The following is an 18,554-nucleotide window of genomic DNA, read 5'->3' as shown; positions in this document are numbered from 1 at the left end:
GCCTGTGATGAATTTATCTGTTTTGTCTGTGTACATATTTGGTCTCCTTCCACTTCCAGGAGACGGTGAAATAGTGGGAATCAGTAAAAATCAATATGTTGGTATTGCTAAGCGGAGTAATGAAAAAAAAAAGAAAGAAAGAAACTGGCAGCACAGCAAATAACCGGTGCCAAGTCCTAGCTACCCCCTCCTGTGTGTATCACAGGTTACCATCTGTGAGAATGCAAACAAGTAAACAAAACCAAAAAAGACAACAAATGCGCACTGACCAGAATGTGTTTGCTCGTATTAAAGATGCATTTCACTATGAATTGATAACAACTTTAAGTAGCCACAAACGACACCTTGTATATGGTTTTGATTAGTTGGATTAGTTCGTTATCTCTTCTCAAGTGATGTGAAAAGTAGACCTTTGACTTGCTAGAGTAACGCGCTCTGCCTTGTGTTAAGTGTGAGGCTAACATTGGAGACCTTTGACTTCATATAAGCTCAGCTGTGGTAATTAACTGTTAAGTGCTTGCTTAATAGAGGGAAACAAACCAGGCTTGTCAATTGTTTATTATGGAAGCTGGTGATGGTGCTAATTGGGAGCTAGAGTAAATGTTTGCTTTGTATTTGTTGTAGGATTAGTCAGAGGGTCATTGATTACTTTCTGTTGGTAGTCTTTCTTGTTGAAGGACTAAATCTGCATTTCGTCCATTTAGTTACGTATACATTTAAAACGGTGCCTTCGTGTGTGCTGCAAGTTGAGCCGATTAGATGTGAATGCCAAGCACGCAGACCGAGTCAACATATTTGAAGACACGTATGTCGTAAATGAACGCATCGACTTCCAAACTACATGGAATCCTGAAGTCAATCGATTACAGAAAGCCCTCCGGCTGTGGTGGCTATGATGTGAGGTACCGATCAGGTTAGGATGTGGTGATTCACCTTCATCTCCAGCCAGCTGAATAAAGGAGTAAGAGGAGGAGGAAGAGGAGGAGGAGGAGGGTGAGCACTGGGCTGAGAGAGAGAGAGAAAGCAGAATTCGGGCTCCCATTGACAGCGTAGCCTGTCAGACGTATGAACGTTTCCCGATGTGAACCAAGGACACAGGGGGAAATGGGCTCTGTGGGAGGACATATTGAGGCAGGCTCACTTAAAATCATGTTCTTTGAATCAGCATGACGCTCTATTGTCCACGACGCAGTAAGGCTACGCAAAATGTCTCCTCCTGCAATGTTGAATTTATTTTTTTCTCCCTCTGCTCAGAGGATTTGTAAGTGTTTGTATGGCTTTCCAAAGCTTTTGTACTGAAAGAATTTGTGAACTGAAAGGTGAGATTAGAAATATGGAGGAAAAAAACAGCTGCATTTATTTCAGATTTTCCTGAATAGGTTAGAGAATAGCTAAAGATGACGGATAAGGTATAATTAAATCAACTTTTTGATTATACCTTATAGCTTGGGATACAATTTAAAGCCTACATGTTTTCCTTGGCAGTGCTCTGTTGTTAGTCACCCACGCTCAAAGCAACACACATCCCTATTTGTTTGATATGACCCACCGATACCACCCTGATCCACTCACTCAAAGCACCACGGCGGTCTGGAATAGACTTGGATTGATTTACCATTTTGCACAATCTTTTTTTTTTTAAGGCTTTGAGGCGACATAATGAAGCCAATCTCCTCCATTTCCCTTACACAGCTACCCATGAAATATACCCACACCTGGCCACAGCTTCTTTTCTTTTTTTTTAACATAACAAAGGACTCTTAATTTGCCACCCAGCCGGGTGCAATTGAATGTGAGAAATGTTGAAATTCACAGCAGATCTGGAGAAAGATTAAAACAGGACTTGTGATTTTCCAACAATTTAATCTTTGTTGTCTTTTGTTTTTTTTAATTTTTTATCCTCAATAGATATTTTCTTATTTACTGCGGGGGGGAAATAGCACACATTTGAGGACCTTCATTATTTAGTCTGTTTATCTGACGGCCTCTGGCTGTTTTCCTTGCTAAAGTCAGAGTGCAGGTCTCTTTCATTTCTTTCTCTCTCTGCTAACAGCGCAATCGCCTGTTTGTAGAACAAGCAAGAAAAATTGTCACACCTTTTGCAGCAAAGTGTAGCTGTAGCTCTGATTATCAGCTAGCTTGTGTACAGCAGCGGCTGATGGGAGGCTGATGAACCCAAACCAGGAGATGACATTTTGCTGCCCTGTGGCTGAGGGAGAGAAGAGGTGTGCAGGTGTCCGTTCAGGTCTAACGGGCCATCCATTCACTCGTTTAATTGAGTGTCTTTTATCTGCCTCCAATGACCTCTTTTATTCTCAATTTCTCCCTCTTTGTTTCCCTTCTCATCTGTTTTTTTTTTTTTTTGTGTGACTCCCCCCTCCACATCTTACTCCCTCCCTCCCTCCCTCCCTCCTTCCTCCCCTCTCCAGTCCAGTTCTCCTCATTTTTGGTGGTCAGACAGCACGCTCACCTACCTAAAGCTATCTCCAAGTCTAGACATAATTGCCATCACTTGTTGTTTCCTAAACCTGTCTGACGGACTGTGAGGAGACAGCACCACAGTGAGATGCACTTTTAGCATCAAATTAATATCCAGAAAATAGTTTCATTTTCCCCCCTCCATTTCTTTCTCTTTGTCCTTCAGTCTCCTTCCTCTCTGTGTCGTCTTTGTCTCCCTTTGGCTCTCGTCTCCTGGTCCTTCCCCTACTTTGTTCTCTCTCGCTATGATCAAGCCTCACTTCTTCCCTGCGCCCAGGTCTCGGTGTCCTTGCACACAATGGCACAAATCCTTATTTGACATACACATTTCAAACTTCAAATTCTTATTGTACCTTTCCTTTACAAAGCAGAGAATACCTTTTCAAGCTCATATTTCTTATTGAACTTCCCAAAACCTGTAATGGAATGTTGTACTTCAGCTTCTTTTGGGAAATTTGTGCACATGACTTAAAACTAGTATTTTGTCTCCATGTTCTTTTCATGGTGAGATAATATCGATAGATTATGGATCTATTGTAGAAAAAGAGCTCTCTATTAATGCATTGCAAACAACAAGCTGTAACTCCCTTAGTTATTGTCATTTGTGTTGGAACATTATTATCTGATCTACTGTAGATATTCTTATTTTTCGCTCATGTAAAGTGAGAACTTCCCAGCTTCTGCATTGTTATCTATCTGAAAATAATAATCATTTTCTGTGCCTGCATTTATAAATTCATGAAGATTTAAAATTAATATAATCAGATTAACAAAATCCTGTAAACTGTCTCAATTCTTTCCCCGTTCCATCGCCCTATGAAAACCCGTCTGTGAGCATTAAAGAGCTGCCTCCTGAATTAATTCCTGACCTTTGGCTCTTACGGGAGATAACATCTGCCCCTCTACAAGAAGGAAAGCCTAATTTTACAGCCATTTTGTTCTAAATTACAATGGGAAGAGTGTAATACAGGGCCATTTTGACAAGCAGGAGAACAGTGAGAATTAGAATGAGAGCGGCGAAGAGAGAAAAGAGGACAATGGAGTCTCGTTTAATTTGCCATGACCTAATTGCAACATTATAAATTGAACTTCTTTTTAGCTCCATACCAAGGTCGGTTACGTATAATAAATGTGAGAGATGTTGTAATTAGGCCTGCTCGATATGAGGAAAACTTGTAAGGTGCGATAAAATCGTACAATAGTGAGTGTGCATGTATGTCTTTCTGATTTACACTGCAACATAGAGCCCAAGCACAACATTTAGTGAACAATAAAAAGATATAAATCATTTTGAACATGATTGCATTGCTCAAAATGAAGATGATTACCCAACCTGATAAACAGAGCATTAATGGCATCGTCAAGGTATCCAGGGCTCCATTTGACAAGTCAAATGTTCGCATGCTGAATTTGAATGCATGGCATGAGTAAATGAAGACATGTTTTTTATTCATCACATTTCAAGCAGTGTTCTACTGCAATGTGTTTATCTCGTCTTTTCATGATCAAGGGATTTGTTGTTGAAACCAATATTATGAACATGTATTCAAATCAAGAACTTTACGTTACAGCAAACCTTTCGAGAAATTAAACATCCAGTTAAAGAAAATAAATCCTTCCTCTGGCTCATAAAGTGTTCAGATTTGAAAACATCAGGTCAACAGTCCATGCGAATTAATGTGATTTATGAGAAATACAATAAAAATTGTTTTCTTTTTTTTGTTCTCATTACCATGAGTTAAGAATATCAATTTGAAATGACGTGTTCAAAATACTGAAATTTTTGCTGCACTGACAATAACAGAATGCAGTGATTGTTTACTTTTAATATTTGCATACCTTTGTTGCTAAAGCTCAAAAGGACGTCTGGGGGGTTTATTTATTTGCCTGGATCTGCTTTCTGTTTCATTTCTTTTTTTAATAATGGTGTCTGGTTTGGGCCGGGCATGTTGTTTGTGCATGACACAATACTAAAATGAATCAATCAAAATGTTCCTATTGCAATTTATTGGTGAGCTCCAGTTTTAATGTAGGTTTATTGTGTTGTCACATTCTTCTTGGATAAGATTTTATGCCTGAAATGTAGATATTGAAAAATGGTGCAATAGTCGGATGAGAGTCTTAACACCCACCGTTTTTTTTTGGAAAGTAAGCTGAGAGACAGTTGGAAATCCCCATGCTTAACTTTGAGAGTTTGTTTTTAGGCTCCAAGATTTCTGTTAGTCAAGTACTTATCTATATTTACTTCGGCGAGTGATACAGCTCAAGGGCGGGAGTATCCAGGGAAGCTCAAGACACCCAGTCCATCCTGCCTCATACTTCTCATCTGCAATGCCATAAAAGGTAGTTTTAGCACAGTTGGGGAAAATAATTATAAACCAGAGTATGTACATGCATAGTCACAATGTTCTCCAGGCTGGACTCTCTTAGCCTGCAGTGGATAATTAGCATCTCTCACACGTGCTTAGGCTTGATTAAAACTCAGTTTACAGTGAGCAGTGCTGTAAGGTCGCCATCTGTCACCTGCCGAGGCCACCGCCATGAGATGTAGTCTATCTCGTCTGAGGGACTGAGGAAGACGCTGTGCGTGCGTGTGCGTGCGTGTGTGTGTGTGTGTGTGTGTGTTGTGTCCATGTGTGTGTGTGTGTGTGTGTGTGGCTGTTTGATAAAAGAGAGAAAAAGATGGAGCATAGAAAGAGAAATGGCAGAGACGGCTGAGGCATGAAGCAGTGCTATGGGAAGCATTCTGTAAAACGTGGTGCCGCTCGCTCCCATATGGTCAGTACATTAGAGCCAAATCACAGATTTTCTGTGCTGGCAGAAAAAAGCTTCTGTCTGCAGTTTTGAGATTTGTATTATTTACTTGAACTGTCTAACCTTGTGACTGCAATTTTGGGAATACTCATGTTTATACATAAGTCCGATAGGAATTGTGAGAGCTCGAAGGACCATAAAACTGTATTTTTTCCCAAAATGAATGTGCATCAGGTCAAATAAGACTTTTTATTCCTGTGAAATACAATATTTTAAACCCACAGTTAAAGTATGAAGGTGTATATTTATGTTGAAGACAAAATCTAATATCACATTTATCCAATACATTTATATACCATTGTGCCAAACATGATAACAAAGGCAGTTATATTCTAACTGACATATTTTCCCCCAATTGACAGAAATTATTTGTATAAATCTTGTTTCCATTGTAACACCCTGTATATTTCATAGTGCTTGGGCAGATGGGAAGGATGCATTCAAAACTCTCTCAGTACCTGTCAGATACAGTGAGAAAAAGATGTCTAAAGTTCCCCACAGAGAAACAACGTAAAGACATTTGAAAACTATTTGCTTGCAAAGAGTGAAAATATTTGTCGAAGCTTTACTGCTCTTCTCCTCTCGGTAAGAGATCAGAACATGTTGCCACGTCTCCACATGTTATATTACAGCCACTCTTTTGCTCTTGTGCTTCTATTGATTTGTTTGCATCAGAAGAAGCAATACATATTTTTTTACTCTGTTAGCAAAGAGCTTATAGTTTTCTGTTGCGAGTCCACGCCTTGAAAATGTATATAACAGAAAGTGAATGTGATTTGCTCTGAATGGAGATTGGCATGTTTAACCTCCACAAATCAGAGACACTTTTGAAACAGTATTATTGACCTTGTGTTTCATGCTTTTTGCTAACGAAGTAGTAAAGTATCAAATAGAATTTAAGATGAAACTATTATTTTTAATCAGTGAGTCAACACACTTCAATTGAATCTGTAACAATTTTGACAATTGGAGTAATTTAAAAAAAAATACCCACTTGCTGCAGTAGAATCGTCCTGAAGAGCCGTTATAGCAGGACATATAGATGATACTATTAATACATCATTCAGCAACATATTGCATCTTAATATAACACATTATCATGTAAAACTCTAGTTGTGACCTCATGTTTCTGTAATTAGTTTTTCTAATGTCTGGAACAAGCTGTTACTTCTTTATAGTGTGTGTACATTTTTGATGATGCAACTAAACAACCATAGCATTTGACTCGATCTGCATTCATGTTTCTTAAGGAGCTCGTCTCTTCTCAAGAGCAGGCACATTTTTGAAGTGTGTGTGTGTGTGTGTGCGCTGTGGAGGTGAGTGTGTACATTTAGTGCCTATAAATCTTATTTTCACAGTAGTTGGTATTTCTTTTCAGTTGCATTTGCAATTTGAGAGCAGCGGAGAGGTTGGGAAAAATGCAAGCAGACAGAAGTCATTTAGGAATTCAGCAATTCAAGGCCCGTGGAAGTGTACTCACAGTTTGGCACAATTAGTACAAAAAAGGGTCCCCCCTTGACAAATTAGCACACAAAATGTCAGCCGGTAGTTTAGCACATCCACAATGAGCCCTTGCAAATTAGCACATATTTTGAGGAGGGAGCTGGCACATTATTATGAATAGAGAGAGCCTCGCAAATTAGCACATCTGTTGCCAGCGCTCAGAATTAATACATGTTATATGATCACTGGTTTCCCACTTGGAGCTGGGTCAGGGACGAGGGCCATGGCACACATTTCTAATTGAAGACTGTGTGTGTGTGTGTGTGTGTGTGTGTGTGTGTGTGTGTGTGTGTGTGTGTGTGTGTGTGTGTGTGTGTGTGTGTGTGTGTGTGTGTGTGTGTGTGTGTGTGTGTGTGTGTGTGTGTGTGTGTGTGCTCGTTACAAGAGATTGATGAGATTGATCTTTTGGCAGCGGACGAGCTAATTATGGCTCTGAGTGCAACTGAACTTCGGTATCTTTGAATGTCTCATGCGGGAGCCTCCAATTCTCACATCAGTCACATTTTCCCTGGACCCAGTCGTTTCTGTCAAGACAGGTTTGTTTAGTCTCAATCCTCGAAGTGCGTGATAGTGTGTGTTCGTACTTGTATGTTCAACTGTGTGAGTCAGCCCGAGGCTTAGCGTCCAGCAGTGGCAGGTGACAGTCCAGTCCAGTGTCAAGAGGCTTTAGGGTGACAGGAGTGATTCTATTCTGGAGAAAATGCCAACAACAAGCCAAATGAGTTGAATAGCAACAGATAAACTGCTGCTGTTATTGGTTCCATGTGCAGTTTCCGTAGGTCTAACCGGTTGACTGATCACAGGTATTGATATATGGTTGACTTGCCGTATTAATTAACTTTTGATTGAGCCTATTTGCTTTGTGTTTTCAACTGTTCTTCTTGGTTTATAGATCTTTTTAAGCAACACTATTTTAACTGCTTACTATGTTCAAACAATGCTAGGTAACCATTTAATTTCCTTTCATTAGATATTGAACGGTTCATAAATATCAGTGAAACTAAATAATGATCATTCTTTTCACAAGTCATTCCTGATTAACTCTGAGCCAGCTGCTTAGCATCACAAATCAGTAATTCATTGTTCATTCTTTACTAAATACTTAATCATTAGTTGCTATTTTTGTACAAACTTAATTGAAGTGACACATCTTGGAAGTGTCAGTATACTTCATGATTTGCTGATGGTTACCTACCGTTATTGTGCCCCTGAAGTAAAGTTAGGCATCCTCATACAAAACTAACTCGTAACACACCCGAAAAAAAGTAAATAAATGAATTCATTATTACATATTTAGTAATGAGTGGTTCTACAGTGGTTTGGTATTTCGGTCGTCACCATCTTGGTTTTTCTGGGCCAGAAGTGACCATATTTGGACAAACTGGGGAAGAGCCTGCCCACCTATTCCCGCAACCTGACGTCAGACGTGTTCACTCAAACCAGGCACACCCCCAAACATACCTTACATTGAGTCCTAATATCTCATTTATATGGAATTGTTTTCATGAAGACTGCCCGAACAGATGGAGTAAATTCAGCGGATGACACAATAATCTCTTGTGAAAAAAATGTATTGACTTTTTATTTCAAGAAAGAAATTGATGCTTTTTGAATGGGAGTCTTTGGAGTCAGAAGTTTTTTGGAGCCAGCCCCTGGTGGCCCTTAGTGGTATTGCACGTTAACTCAGGAATTACTTATGAAGAAAGTGGTTTTTCTGTTTCACAGATATTTATGAACTATTCATTCCCAAAATAATTTTTCAATATAGTATCTCCCCATCTGTTCTCTCATAACTCATCACGATCGTAGCCTTGATTCTGACTTATTCAGGAGCTTCTCATTAATAGTTCATTAATTATCAGGTCATCTCTGATTTGTTCCTTACTAAGTTACATTTTTCAATATCCCATTGGAAAGTGTCTCTTTCAGGCTTACTAGACACAACCAAGAATGGATTGATCATCTTCTAAAAAAAAAAAAAAAAAAAGGAACCCCTACAGTTTACTGCTCCCCTTATCTTGCTCTTACAAAACCAATTGCCTGTAAGATACTATCTTTGAGCTGAGGCCAGAGAAGATGTAGCTGGTCGAACAATATAGTCGTACGTATCATCTCTGCTCCAGACATTATAAAACAGCATGTGTCTCCACCCATGCATGTAGACTAGAATAGAGAGGAATGTCACCCCTCATAAACCAAACAAGATATTTGTATGACAAATAAAGTCATACTCTGCATTGATCCATGGATCTTCCGAGTGAATTTCTTTGGACAGACTGCATGTTTGATAGCTTGTTTGTGCGATATCGTAGCATGGCCTTAGTGTCCTGCACAGCCGATGTATCCCAGGCCCTGGTCAGATTTCTGGGGATCTTCAGGTAGAGAGAATTGGCCTTGGTGCAGATTAGGAAGGTCAGTCCACCACTCAACCAAGGGGAGCTTCAGATTAATGACCAGGGGCGGCGACTCTCTGCAGGCCTTCATGCATCATGTCCCATTCACTGCCAAACATGTCAGGGAGCGCTCCCACCGGGAATTTCAGGGATATTTATGGAGCGTTTCCATCACTTTTGCCTCCTGCCTATTGGCTCCGAGCACTAAAAGATAGAAGGAGACAGAAACAGGCCATGGGGTTGGGGTGTGGTAGGTGGAGGTCTGAAAGCCTAACTGAAGGGGACTTCATGTGCATACCTGGGCCGCTGGCCTTAGCGACCGGGTTGCTCGCTGGTTTCCATGGCAGCCACCCTACAGCCCACCGCCATCCTGCAGCTGCACTGCTGGTCATTAGTCACACAGACAGGCCGTCCACACTATCTCAACGCTCTTCCTCCACCAATCAGCTGGTCAGATTCCAAAACTGCCAATGCCTCTCAGCCATAGCATAGATGCATGGGTCGCCATGGCAACATATCTGATTCCCATCTCTCTTTCTACAAGAGCATCCTTCACTGGAGACCTAATTGTATTTTCATTCATAGCACTTTTCTTTTAGAAGTAAATACATTATCTTTGCTTGTACACACAGTACACTGAAAATATCGCCTCAGTTTTAATCTTTGCACCATTTGAGCAGCGCATTCTATTTACTGAATGTGAATTTCAAGGTTAGTCCATTACTACTGTTTGTCAAGTATGTCCTTCAGAGATGAATAAATTCTGTATACACAAAATTAATTTCGAATTAACTTAATTTCCGTCGGAGTTTAAGCCAGTGACCAAGTTATTGTATGATTTTCAATCCAATATAAACTTCATTAACTGCGAAGAAACATTAAAGGGTATCAAAATATATAGAGACACCCTCCCTGCACTGCTCTTTCATTTTGACTTTCCGCTCTCTCTCTCACACACACACACACACACACACACACACACACACACACACACACACACACACACACACACACACACACACACACACACACACACACACACACACACACGGAGGCACTCAGATCAGCAGGCCTGTTTTCTCGTCAGGGTGATTATCCAGCTCATAACTCACTCAGAGCTTTCATTTGCACTATAATTCACACCAGTCCCAATGACGGCGACTCTATAATACACACACACACACACACACACACACACACACACACACACACACACACACACACACACACACACACACACACACACACACACACACACACACACACACACACACACACACACACGCGCGCTGATTATCTCAGCTGTAACTCACACACCTGCAATCAGACAGAACCCAAAAAACAGGCAAGAGGAGGATGGATAGAAAGATGAGAGACAGAGTGTAATTAGACTTTAGGCAAAATAAATATATAGATTAAATCCTAGTGTTTTTTACAAGATTCATAAAGTCCACTTTTGGAAGTCAAGTCAGATTCATCAGTCACTGTAAACAATACTGAGGATCTACATTCTTAAAAATGTTATATTCAGCTGAGCATTACAGCAAACAATTGTGCATTGTCTTTATCCTGTATTTTACAATGCAATATAATACTTGACATATCCCTAGAAATATTAATGTAATCCTTTACGGACTTAAGTTAATGTTTCTGCTCCTCTGTGCTCTCAAAGGTACACATTTCTTTTAAACCAGCATGTCCAAGCCCATACAGTGTGCCAAAGAAATCTGATGAGCATACCTTAATACCTTTATGCTCATTTTCAGACTCGTTAAACAGGCCAGCGGAGCTCTGTCTGCTCCCTCAGGGCAATATTGTAATAATTATCTATTAGGTCATACTGATGTGATTTCTATCATCTTTAATGGTGATTCTCAGCTATTCGTTCTTTTGAAGATTAATGTGCCATTTCAGTGAAATGAAATGCCACGAATAGCAACGTGTTCACATCACATCGCTGTATGAGGAGGACTAACACATGGAAAAACTCATTATTATCACTCACTCAATGACACAGTGAAGCACAAAACATGTACTTTAGTGCCTTTATACATTTGTTCATAGCTCATTTTACGCTGCGACATCCTTATTCCACTTCAGACTTTATTGGACTATATATGAGTGAAAATGTCATCAAATAAAGCAAGAAACTCCAATATATGGCTGTGTCATGGTGACAGTGATAAAGCTCACTCCCCTGGGTTAATGACATCTTCTTTGCCCTCCTGCACTCATTTTCTATCACTCCCTGCCATGGCCAGATGCTATATATAGCTGCTATGTCTATTACTGTACAGCTCTCTGTCTTCCTCTGCTCTTATGAAAATGCGTCACTCTCTCTGTCATTTTCTCTCTTTTGGTCCCACTTTTCCTCTCTCTCTTTTAAATTGAATCAATAAACAGTCTTTAAACTTTTTTTTTCAGTTCAGATTTCGTCAACCTGACTCTCCGTCCTCCGAGAGGATGGGAGCCGCGGATGGACTCCTGAACTCTGCTCTCGTCTCCGAGAGTGTTTCTCAGAGCTGCTCTCGCAGCCCCCTTTCATCTTTTACCCCCTCACACATTCTCTTTTAAGTTTGATTTCTGCAAAGCTATCTCTGGATTTAGTCCATTTTCAAAGGTGTACTAGCTGTTGAAATGTATTGTATCTTTTTTTATTTTTTATTATTATGTTTATTTTCATAGTTGAAAGTAGTTACTTGATTCTACAGCTGTTTCCCCCCCCCCCCCCCCCCCCCCCCCCCCCCCCCCCCCCCCCCCCCCCCCCCCCCCCCCCCCCCCCCCCCCCCCCCCCCCCCCCCCCCCCCCCCCCCCCCCCCCCCCCCCCCCCCCCCAGCTGTTGAACAAAGAATATTCTTTGTTAAATCTTGATGTGCTACTGGCATATTGCACCATCTAACAAGTGGCTTTACCTCATCCTAATGATGGATGTGTGAAAACACTTATCGTTCTCACCGACCACATTTACACCTGAAATTAAATATGCCCTGCATGGCTGGCTCATAGATCAGATATTGTTATATATTCTTTTAATGTTCCCAAAACACATTAAAGTCAGACGTGAGCATTTGATTGTAAAATATCCTTGTATGTTACATTTTTGGTGAATCCTCAATGAGTACAGGTTGTGTATGTTTGACATAATATGAAATGAGTCACATTTGTAGTGGGTCAGTTCAGACATCACCTTTTATTTAGGATTCTGAACCACATTGAACCATCTGGAGCTTTTAATCGTTTTTGTTTGGCTCAAAATAACTGACAGGTCTGAAGGGAGCCCTTTTAAGTTGAAAACACCTTACATTGAGGTGATAATTGAATTGTCTGGCTCATGCAGTGTAGCGGAAAAATAGGTTTTGTGTAGAGGCTTTTACAATTAATGAGCATTTTGTGGTTGATACTTATACATCCATAAGGTTTCTCGTGCAGGCACAGCGTGGTACTCCCATCAGGATGCTCCCTCATTAAACATCAACAAAAGTAACAGTGAAATATGATGCAGAGTTGATTAGTTTTTAATTAGTATGATTAAAAATGTCCTAATGGTATCTTAATTTACGATTTGATCGACCTTCGCTATCTGTCTTTCTGTTCTTGCCTCTCTTCTTACGCCACTTTAAACATGTTCCCGATTTCTCCCATGGCTCTTACTCTCACGTTCATCTCTCTACTTTTTTTGCCCTGATTTTTGTGTTCCCTGCGCTCTCGTCTGACTTTCTTTGCTCGGTTCCCATTTGAGAATTATTGAAATCAATGGGAGAAAATGGACGAGTGAACCTTTCTGTCAAGGCTGAGCGAGGGAGTTAAAGAAGGGCACCCACCCCTGAACTCACCTCCCAACGCAACTAATTGCCTATAATTACACAGACGACTGCCACAGAATGCAAATCAGCTCGAGATCCAAATGCCTAATCCGCACTGTAAATCTATTTCATGTCAGCGTGTGACTGAGCCGTGTAGAGCAGTGAGGACAATAGCATCAATAATATGAAATACTGAGGTATAAAAATGAAAGCACTGCTTGAGCTGTAATTGCCTGAATCATATCGATCATTCACTTGAATGGCATTTGTGTGAAGGAATCTGTGGCAATAAAAGGAGGCTGAAGCGAATGTTCAGAGGTCTTTTTTTCTTCTGACTATTGTTTTTAACCCACAGGAGGAATATTCGAATCCATTGAGAGTGGCCCCTCCGGAGCAGAGGAACTAGCCTTTAAATTTGCCTTGAACACAATCAACAGGAACCGCACATTGCTCCCCAACACCACGCTGACCTATGACATCCAGAGAATAAACATCTTTGACAGCTTTGAGGCCTCCCGGAAAGGTGAGTCAGGAGGAAAGGGAAGGGCGTTTAAGCAGAACGTCACCGTGAGCGCTGTTTTTTGTAGTTCATCTCATTTCTGAGAAATAGTGCTTCACAGGAAGTCATTTAGACAAACACTGCACTGCCTGCTCTGTTATTTGAGTGTCAAATTTATGCACTCTTCTGTGAAGTGCCCGAATAAAACTCCCTCAGTGAATTGAAGAAAAAAAGTGCATGGGCACTGTTTTATGCTAAAAATCCCATAATAAGTTAGCACATTGGGTAGATCCACAAAATAGTCACGCGTCAGTACACTTCAGTGATGAAATGACTAAAATGACCACGACTCTCAGGTGTCTAAAATCTCAGTTAACTGCTCGCTATAAAGAAATTGATTCAGTTTTTAATATTAAATGATAATGTGAATGAAAAAAGAGAGCAATGATTCCATTCACACGCATGAAGTCAATTTAGTATTCCGTGAATCACACCATCCATCCATTAATACAACCTGTCGTGAAAAAACATTGCAAACAACTGAGCATTTAAAATAGGCTACTAATTAACAGAATTAACTGAGAGTTGAGTTAAATGAAAAAAAGAGATCCATGCAACATACAGTATACTGTGTAGCTGTTCATATTAAAGATACCTTTGGGAGTCTTTACAAATCATTTACAAAGCTATTTTTATTGCAAATTTGAAAAACCTATTTTTACATCCATGTCTGCTGTTTTGCTCTTCCTCATTTTGTCATATTTTGTTTTTGGTGCGTGACAATAGTCAGTGGAACAGTGTGAAACCAATGGCAGGTATATGCATTGTATCATTCCAAACAAACAGGGATCCCACTTCCAAAAACACTGCACCAAATCGCTTGCAGTGGTTAAGAAAAACAACCCTCCACGGGGTGTCATTAATTATACAAGCTGGATTGTGGATATTATCAAGCATCTCTTCTGGTTACTTATTCTTTGCAAATTTAAATGCCCGACAGAAATGTGAAATCTGACTTGTTGCTTCTTTTGCTTACTACCCTGTCAGCATGTGACCAGCTGTCCCTTGGAGTGGCGGCCATTTTTGGCCCCTCGCACAGCTCGTCAGCCAATGCAGTCCAGTCCATCTGCAATGCTTTGGGAGTGCCCCACGTCCAGACCAAGTGGAAGCATCAAGTGTCAGACAACAGGGACTCGTACTATGTCAGCCTGTACCCTGACTTCTCCTCCCTCAGTCGAGCCATCCTCGACCTGGTGCACTTCTTCAAATGGAGAACAGTCACTGTGGTCTACGATGACAGCACAGGTACAGGTACAGTTGGTGTTTGTCTTCATCCTCCACTGGTGTGTCTCTTTTGTGTCATGATGAATGTGACAGTTTTTTTTAGTTTTTTAAACCAGTAACGTTTACACCCTAACGTGTCCAGAAGAAAAGAGGAAGGTGAACTACAAAAAGCAGCACTGCTTCTCAGAGTTCAGTGAGTGCTTTGTAACCTGTCACGTTAATTCAGAAATCAATAGCTTACTGTTCTGCCTCAGTCCTCCAGGTGCTGCCCATGTCAGTCTTCCAGGAGAGTGAGCAGCAGCATAGAAAAAAAAAAGAAAAGAGAACCACATTACCCAGAATGACCCAATGTCTCTTCAGATTAATGCAATGCAGAATTGTAGTATGTAGGGGCTGACAACAGTCATTAATAACACGGAGACATTTGATCTCTGAGGGTGGCTATCAAATATGTCTGTGAGCCATTTCGTCTATCCTGTGTCTTTGTGGAGTGGCTCATAATATGCATTTTAAAAGGCGAGTTGTATTTTTGCTGGAGGACGCTGATGTTTTTATGAGGTAAAGTGTAATTGTGCCAGAGAAGACGACAATACTCAAATGCTTATTCGCAATTTATGAGCTATTTGGCATGATGTGGTTGACAACTAAATGTGTCTCAATTACACAGAGATGAGAGGAGATGTAAATTTTAGACAGGTAGCCTTATTAATTCACTCCCTACTCTGCACAAATGAGTATTGTCTTGTAGCTGACATCCTAAAATGTGCCTCGGAGTAGATATTCAAACCCTTGTCTGTCCTGTTTACCAATTAAAGTGTCACCGCTGTTATTTTTACTGAAATATTTCTTCTTCCAGTATCTCTACTTACATATTTGTGACATACATTAAACAGCCAATCCTGCACCAGTCCAGTGCCCAGACGTTAACCTCAGATGATATCCCAATGGCTCGTCCCGCTTGCCACATTAGTCTGACTCATCTCCTTGACCTCTCTTCACTTCCTGCCTTGGAGCTCAGTACATTAACACGCTCATTCTCCGGCAAACTGTCCCAGAGAGATGCCAAAAGGTGACTTCTCGCCTCTCACTGCCAGATAGGAGCCGGTCGGGCCTCCTCTATGGAGCATTTCTGCTGGAACACACCTGACGCCCTGAAAAGTGTGACAGCTGCATGGCTGCGCTTCCCCCCTCCCCCTCACGTCCACCCTCTCCCCCGCTTCCACCCGGTCTCAGGCTGTAATCACACAGCTTCATGCTTCAGGGCCCCGTACTGCTGATTGGAGCCTATCTGACGGCTGGCAGGAAAAACTATCGGAGGGGATAAAATATTCACACACAGCCGTTAGAAGATCCAGGGGGAAAGTCTGAAGGCATTAGCCAGAGCCCACAAACATCTACACTGACAGTGTTTCCCAAACGTTGAGCTCCCTTGACAGATTTTTTTTTTCTTGCTTAACACCTCCCAAAGTGTCAGTGCGAACAAAAACAGGGAGACGCCGACATGCCCTAGAGTTGGGATCTATTGGGATTACCTGAGGAAAGCTCTAGGAGGTTCAGTATTCTTCCCTACAATGGTACCTTACACAAGACCTGCATGTTCTTATTTCACACCAATCTTTCTATAGGCCTGAGGGAGACCCAGCCCCACTCACAGTGAGACCATTAAACTGCTCACACAGCACTTCTTTTCAAAATAAAAAAAAAAATAGGCTGAGCTTTCTTAAAGTGGTTCCACAAAAAAAAAAAATCCCATCTCTCTACAGTTCCCTCTCAAACTATCCTCGCTGCTCCATCCATTTTTATATCCATGACAAGTAATCATCTCTCCCATCAATCCAGCCTCTTTCATCCCTGGACTCTGAAGTTCCTTACCGAGGGAGAAACTCATTGTAATCTCATCACAGTATCTCCCGGAGAGCTTTCTACCTGAGCGTGTGGTCGAGAAATGAAAGGTGAAGATTGTAGCTCAATATGTGATGGTGGCGTCGGGCTCCCCAGGGGCAAGTACAAGCTGCGCAAACAGAGCCTCTCTCATCAGAACACATCTGAAGTGTGTGCGAGAGAGGCAGAAGAAGCAGGATTGACCTTGCCTTTCCATCAGGATCAAATTGGACCTATTCCATGCTGCTGTATGGTATCAGGGAGGACACGAGCAAATCAGCATTTTGGAAGCTTCTGTCGGCTTGGAAGTTTCTGTAGGAGGATGCAGATTGAGGTTCTCTCTATTTTGTGCTTTCGGTATAAAAGAGTGCAATGTGCTGGCTTAGTGTAACATTCTCTTGATAGGTCTGTAGCAGTCCGTTTGCTTGCCAAGCGTGAGTAGGAGGATCAATAGACTGGATTAGGAAGGCATGCATATGAGCTTTTTTTCTGCTGAGAAAACCTGATTCCGGTTGGTTTTCACGGCCTTCTTAGAATGAGATACTTCAAAATGGCGGCAGATCAAACACACTACGTGGCTGCATCTTTAAAATTCCCCTTTCACGCTATATGTATCCGCTTTGTCTGCAGGTCTCATTCGACTGCAGGAGCTGATCAAGGCACCGTCACGATACAATATTCGTTTGAAGATCCGACAGCTGCCCACAGAGACCAAGGACGCTAAGCCACTTCTGAAGGAGATGAAGAAGGCGAAGGAGTTTCACGTCATCTTTGATTGTGGACATGAGATGGCTGCCTGGATCCTAAAACAGGTATGAGCCAACCTTAAAATTATTATTTTTTTTTTTTTTATATATACTCGCTGGAAGCCCACGGACTATTCATGAAACTTTGAAGTTATTCATTTTAAATAAATAATAAGTAAATATGAAAAAAATAGTCGATTAATACCAACTGCTTTAAGGTCCCATACCATTCACCTTTAATCTCGATGTGTAAACATTAGAAGATGCTAAGTTGATGGTACAGTCTGCAACGTTTGTGAATAACAGGCATAATTTTATCAGTGTTTCCAGAATTTAATTAAAAGTGGTTAACTGCAGTATCAAAATTTACATAATTCCCCCTTATAGAAACATAGACTCACTGTTCATCCATTATGTATATGCACTAAATCAATAAACTCATGCGTGTTCCCTTTTTTCCCTTTCTCTTGTTAAGCACTGATGCAAACTCTGTGCATCTTTAATCTCTTCATCGAATATTAGATCTCTACTACTGACCCATCATAATGGATGCCCTCCATTGCACAATAAAGTCTTTTCTTAATTAGAAAGTCTAATTCCACTCACAGGCATGTTAAATTCATTTAACAGATGCACGTTATTTATGAGAACCGAGGTGGTTCTTATTAAACTGAAGTTTTCTCACAAGCATATCGTACTGTTTAAATTCTCTATGCAGCTGTGTGTCTGTGGGAAACGACAAGAATAACTATTTATTTTGGTAAAAACAAAATGTATCAAGCCATGCACATGCATGACAGGAAGAAAAAATACTTATGTGGTGAAACGTTTGTCAAATATGAACAAAACATCCTACATTGCTTTGTAATCAACTTATAATGAGCAATAAAATATGAAATGCACTTTGTTGGTTTCAATGCTAATGTAACAGTGCGCAGAGATCTTAGATCTTTGGTTAAATTCTGCTGCTTCTCATAAGCCCCTAGAACAGCTGGCACTGAGCCTCATGAATATTGAATATTACACTGCAATGTGTTCTGAAAAAAAAAAAAAAAAGAGTCGCTCATACAAATATACATGAATATTAGTGGCATAGTCTGTGTGCACGTCAGCTTCCTTCATCAGAACCACACATGGTTTTCACAAGGTATGT

The 18,554-nt window shown here is 40.8% G+C and overlaps 1 protein-coding gene across 3 annotated transcripts in view; it reads left to right on the top strand.

Annotated features, from left to right (window-relative positions):
- Positions 1–18,554, top strand: part of LOC138635072 (glutamate receptor ionotropic, kainate 2-like) — a 58,426-nt gene that overhangs the window by 5,667 nt on the left and 34,205 nt on the right. For 2 of the 3 annotated variants that reach the window (XR_011312054.1, XM_069722384.1), the window contains exons 2-4: positions 13,347–13,514; positions 14,538–14,795; positions 17,286–17,467. Coding sequence is in view for 1 of the 3 variants with exons in the window: in XM_069722384.1 (XP_069578485.1) it covers positions 13,347–13,514; positions 14,538–14,795; positions 17,286–17,467 (608 nt within the window). In the remaining 2 variants the exon portion in view is untranslated. Of the gene's footprint in view, positions 1–13,346; positions 13,515–14,537; positions 14,802–17,285; positions 17,468–18,554 lie in introns of all 3 variants that reach the window. The other variant, XR_011312055.1, reaches the window with a different exon arrangement.

This window comes from Brachyistius frenatus, unplaced genomic scaffold (genome assembly GCF_029030835.1).
Source record: "Brachyistius frenatus isolate BFR_SWC_R1_liver_20210118 unplaced genomic scaffold, ASM2903083v1 Contig_288, whole genome shotgun sequence".
Classification (NCBI taxonomy): domain Eukaryota; kingdom Metazoa; phylum Chordata; class Actinopteri; family Embiotocidae; genus Brachyistius; species Brachyistius frenatus.
This window is presented reverse-complemented; position numbering and strand designations above follow the sequence as displayed.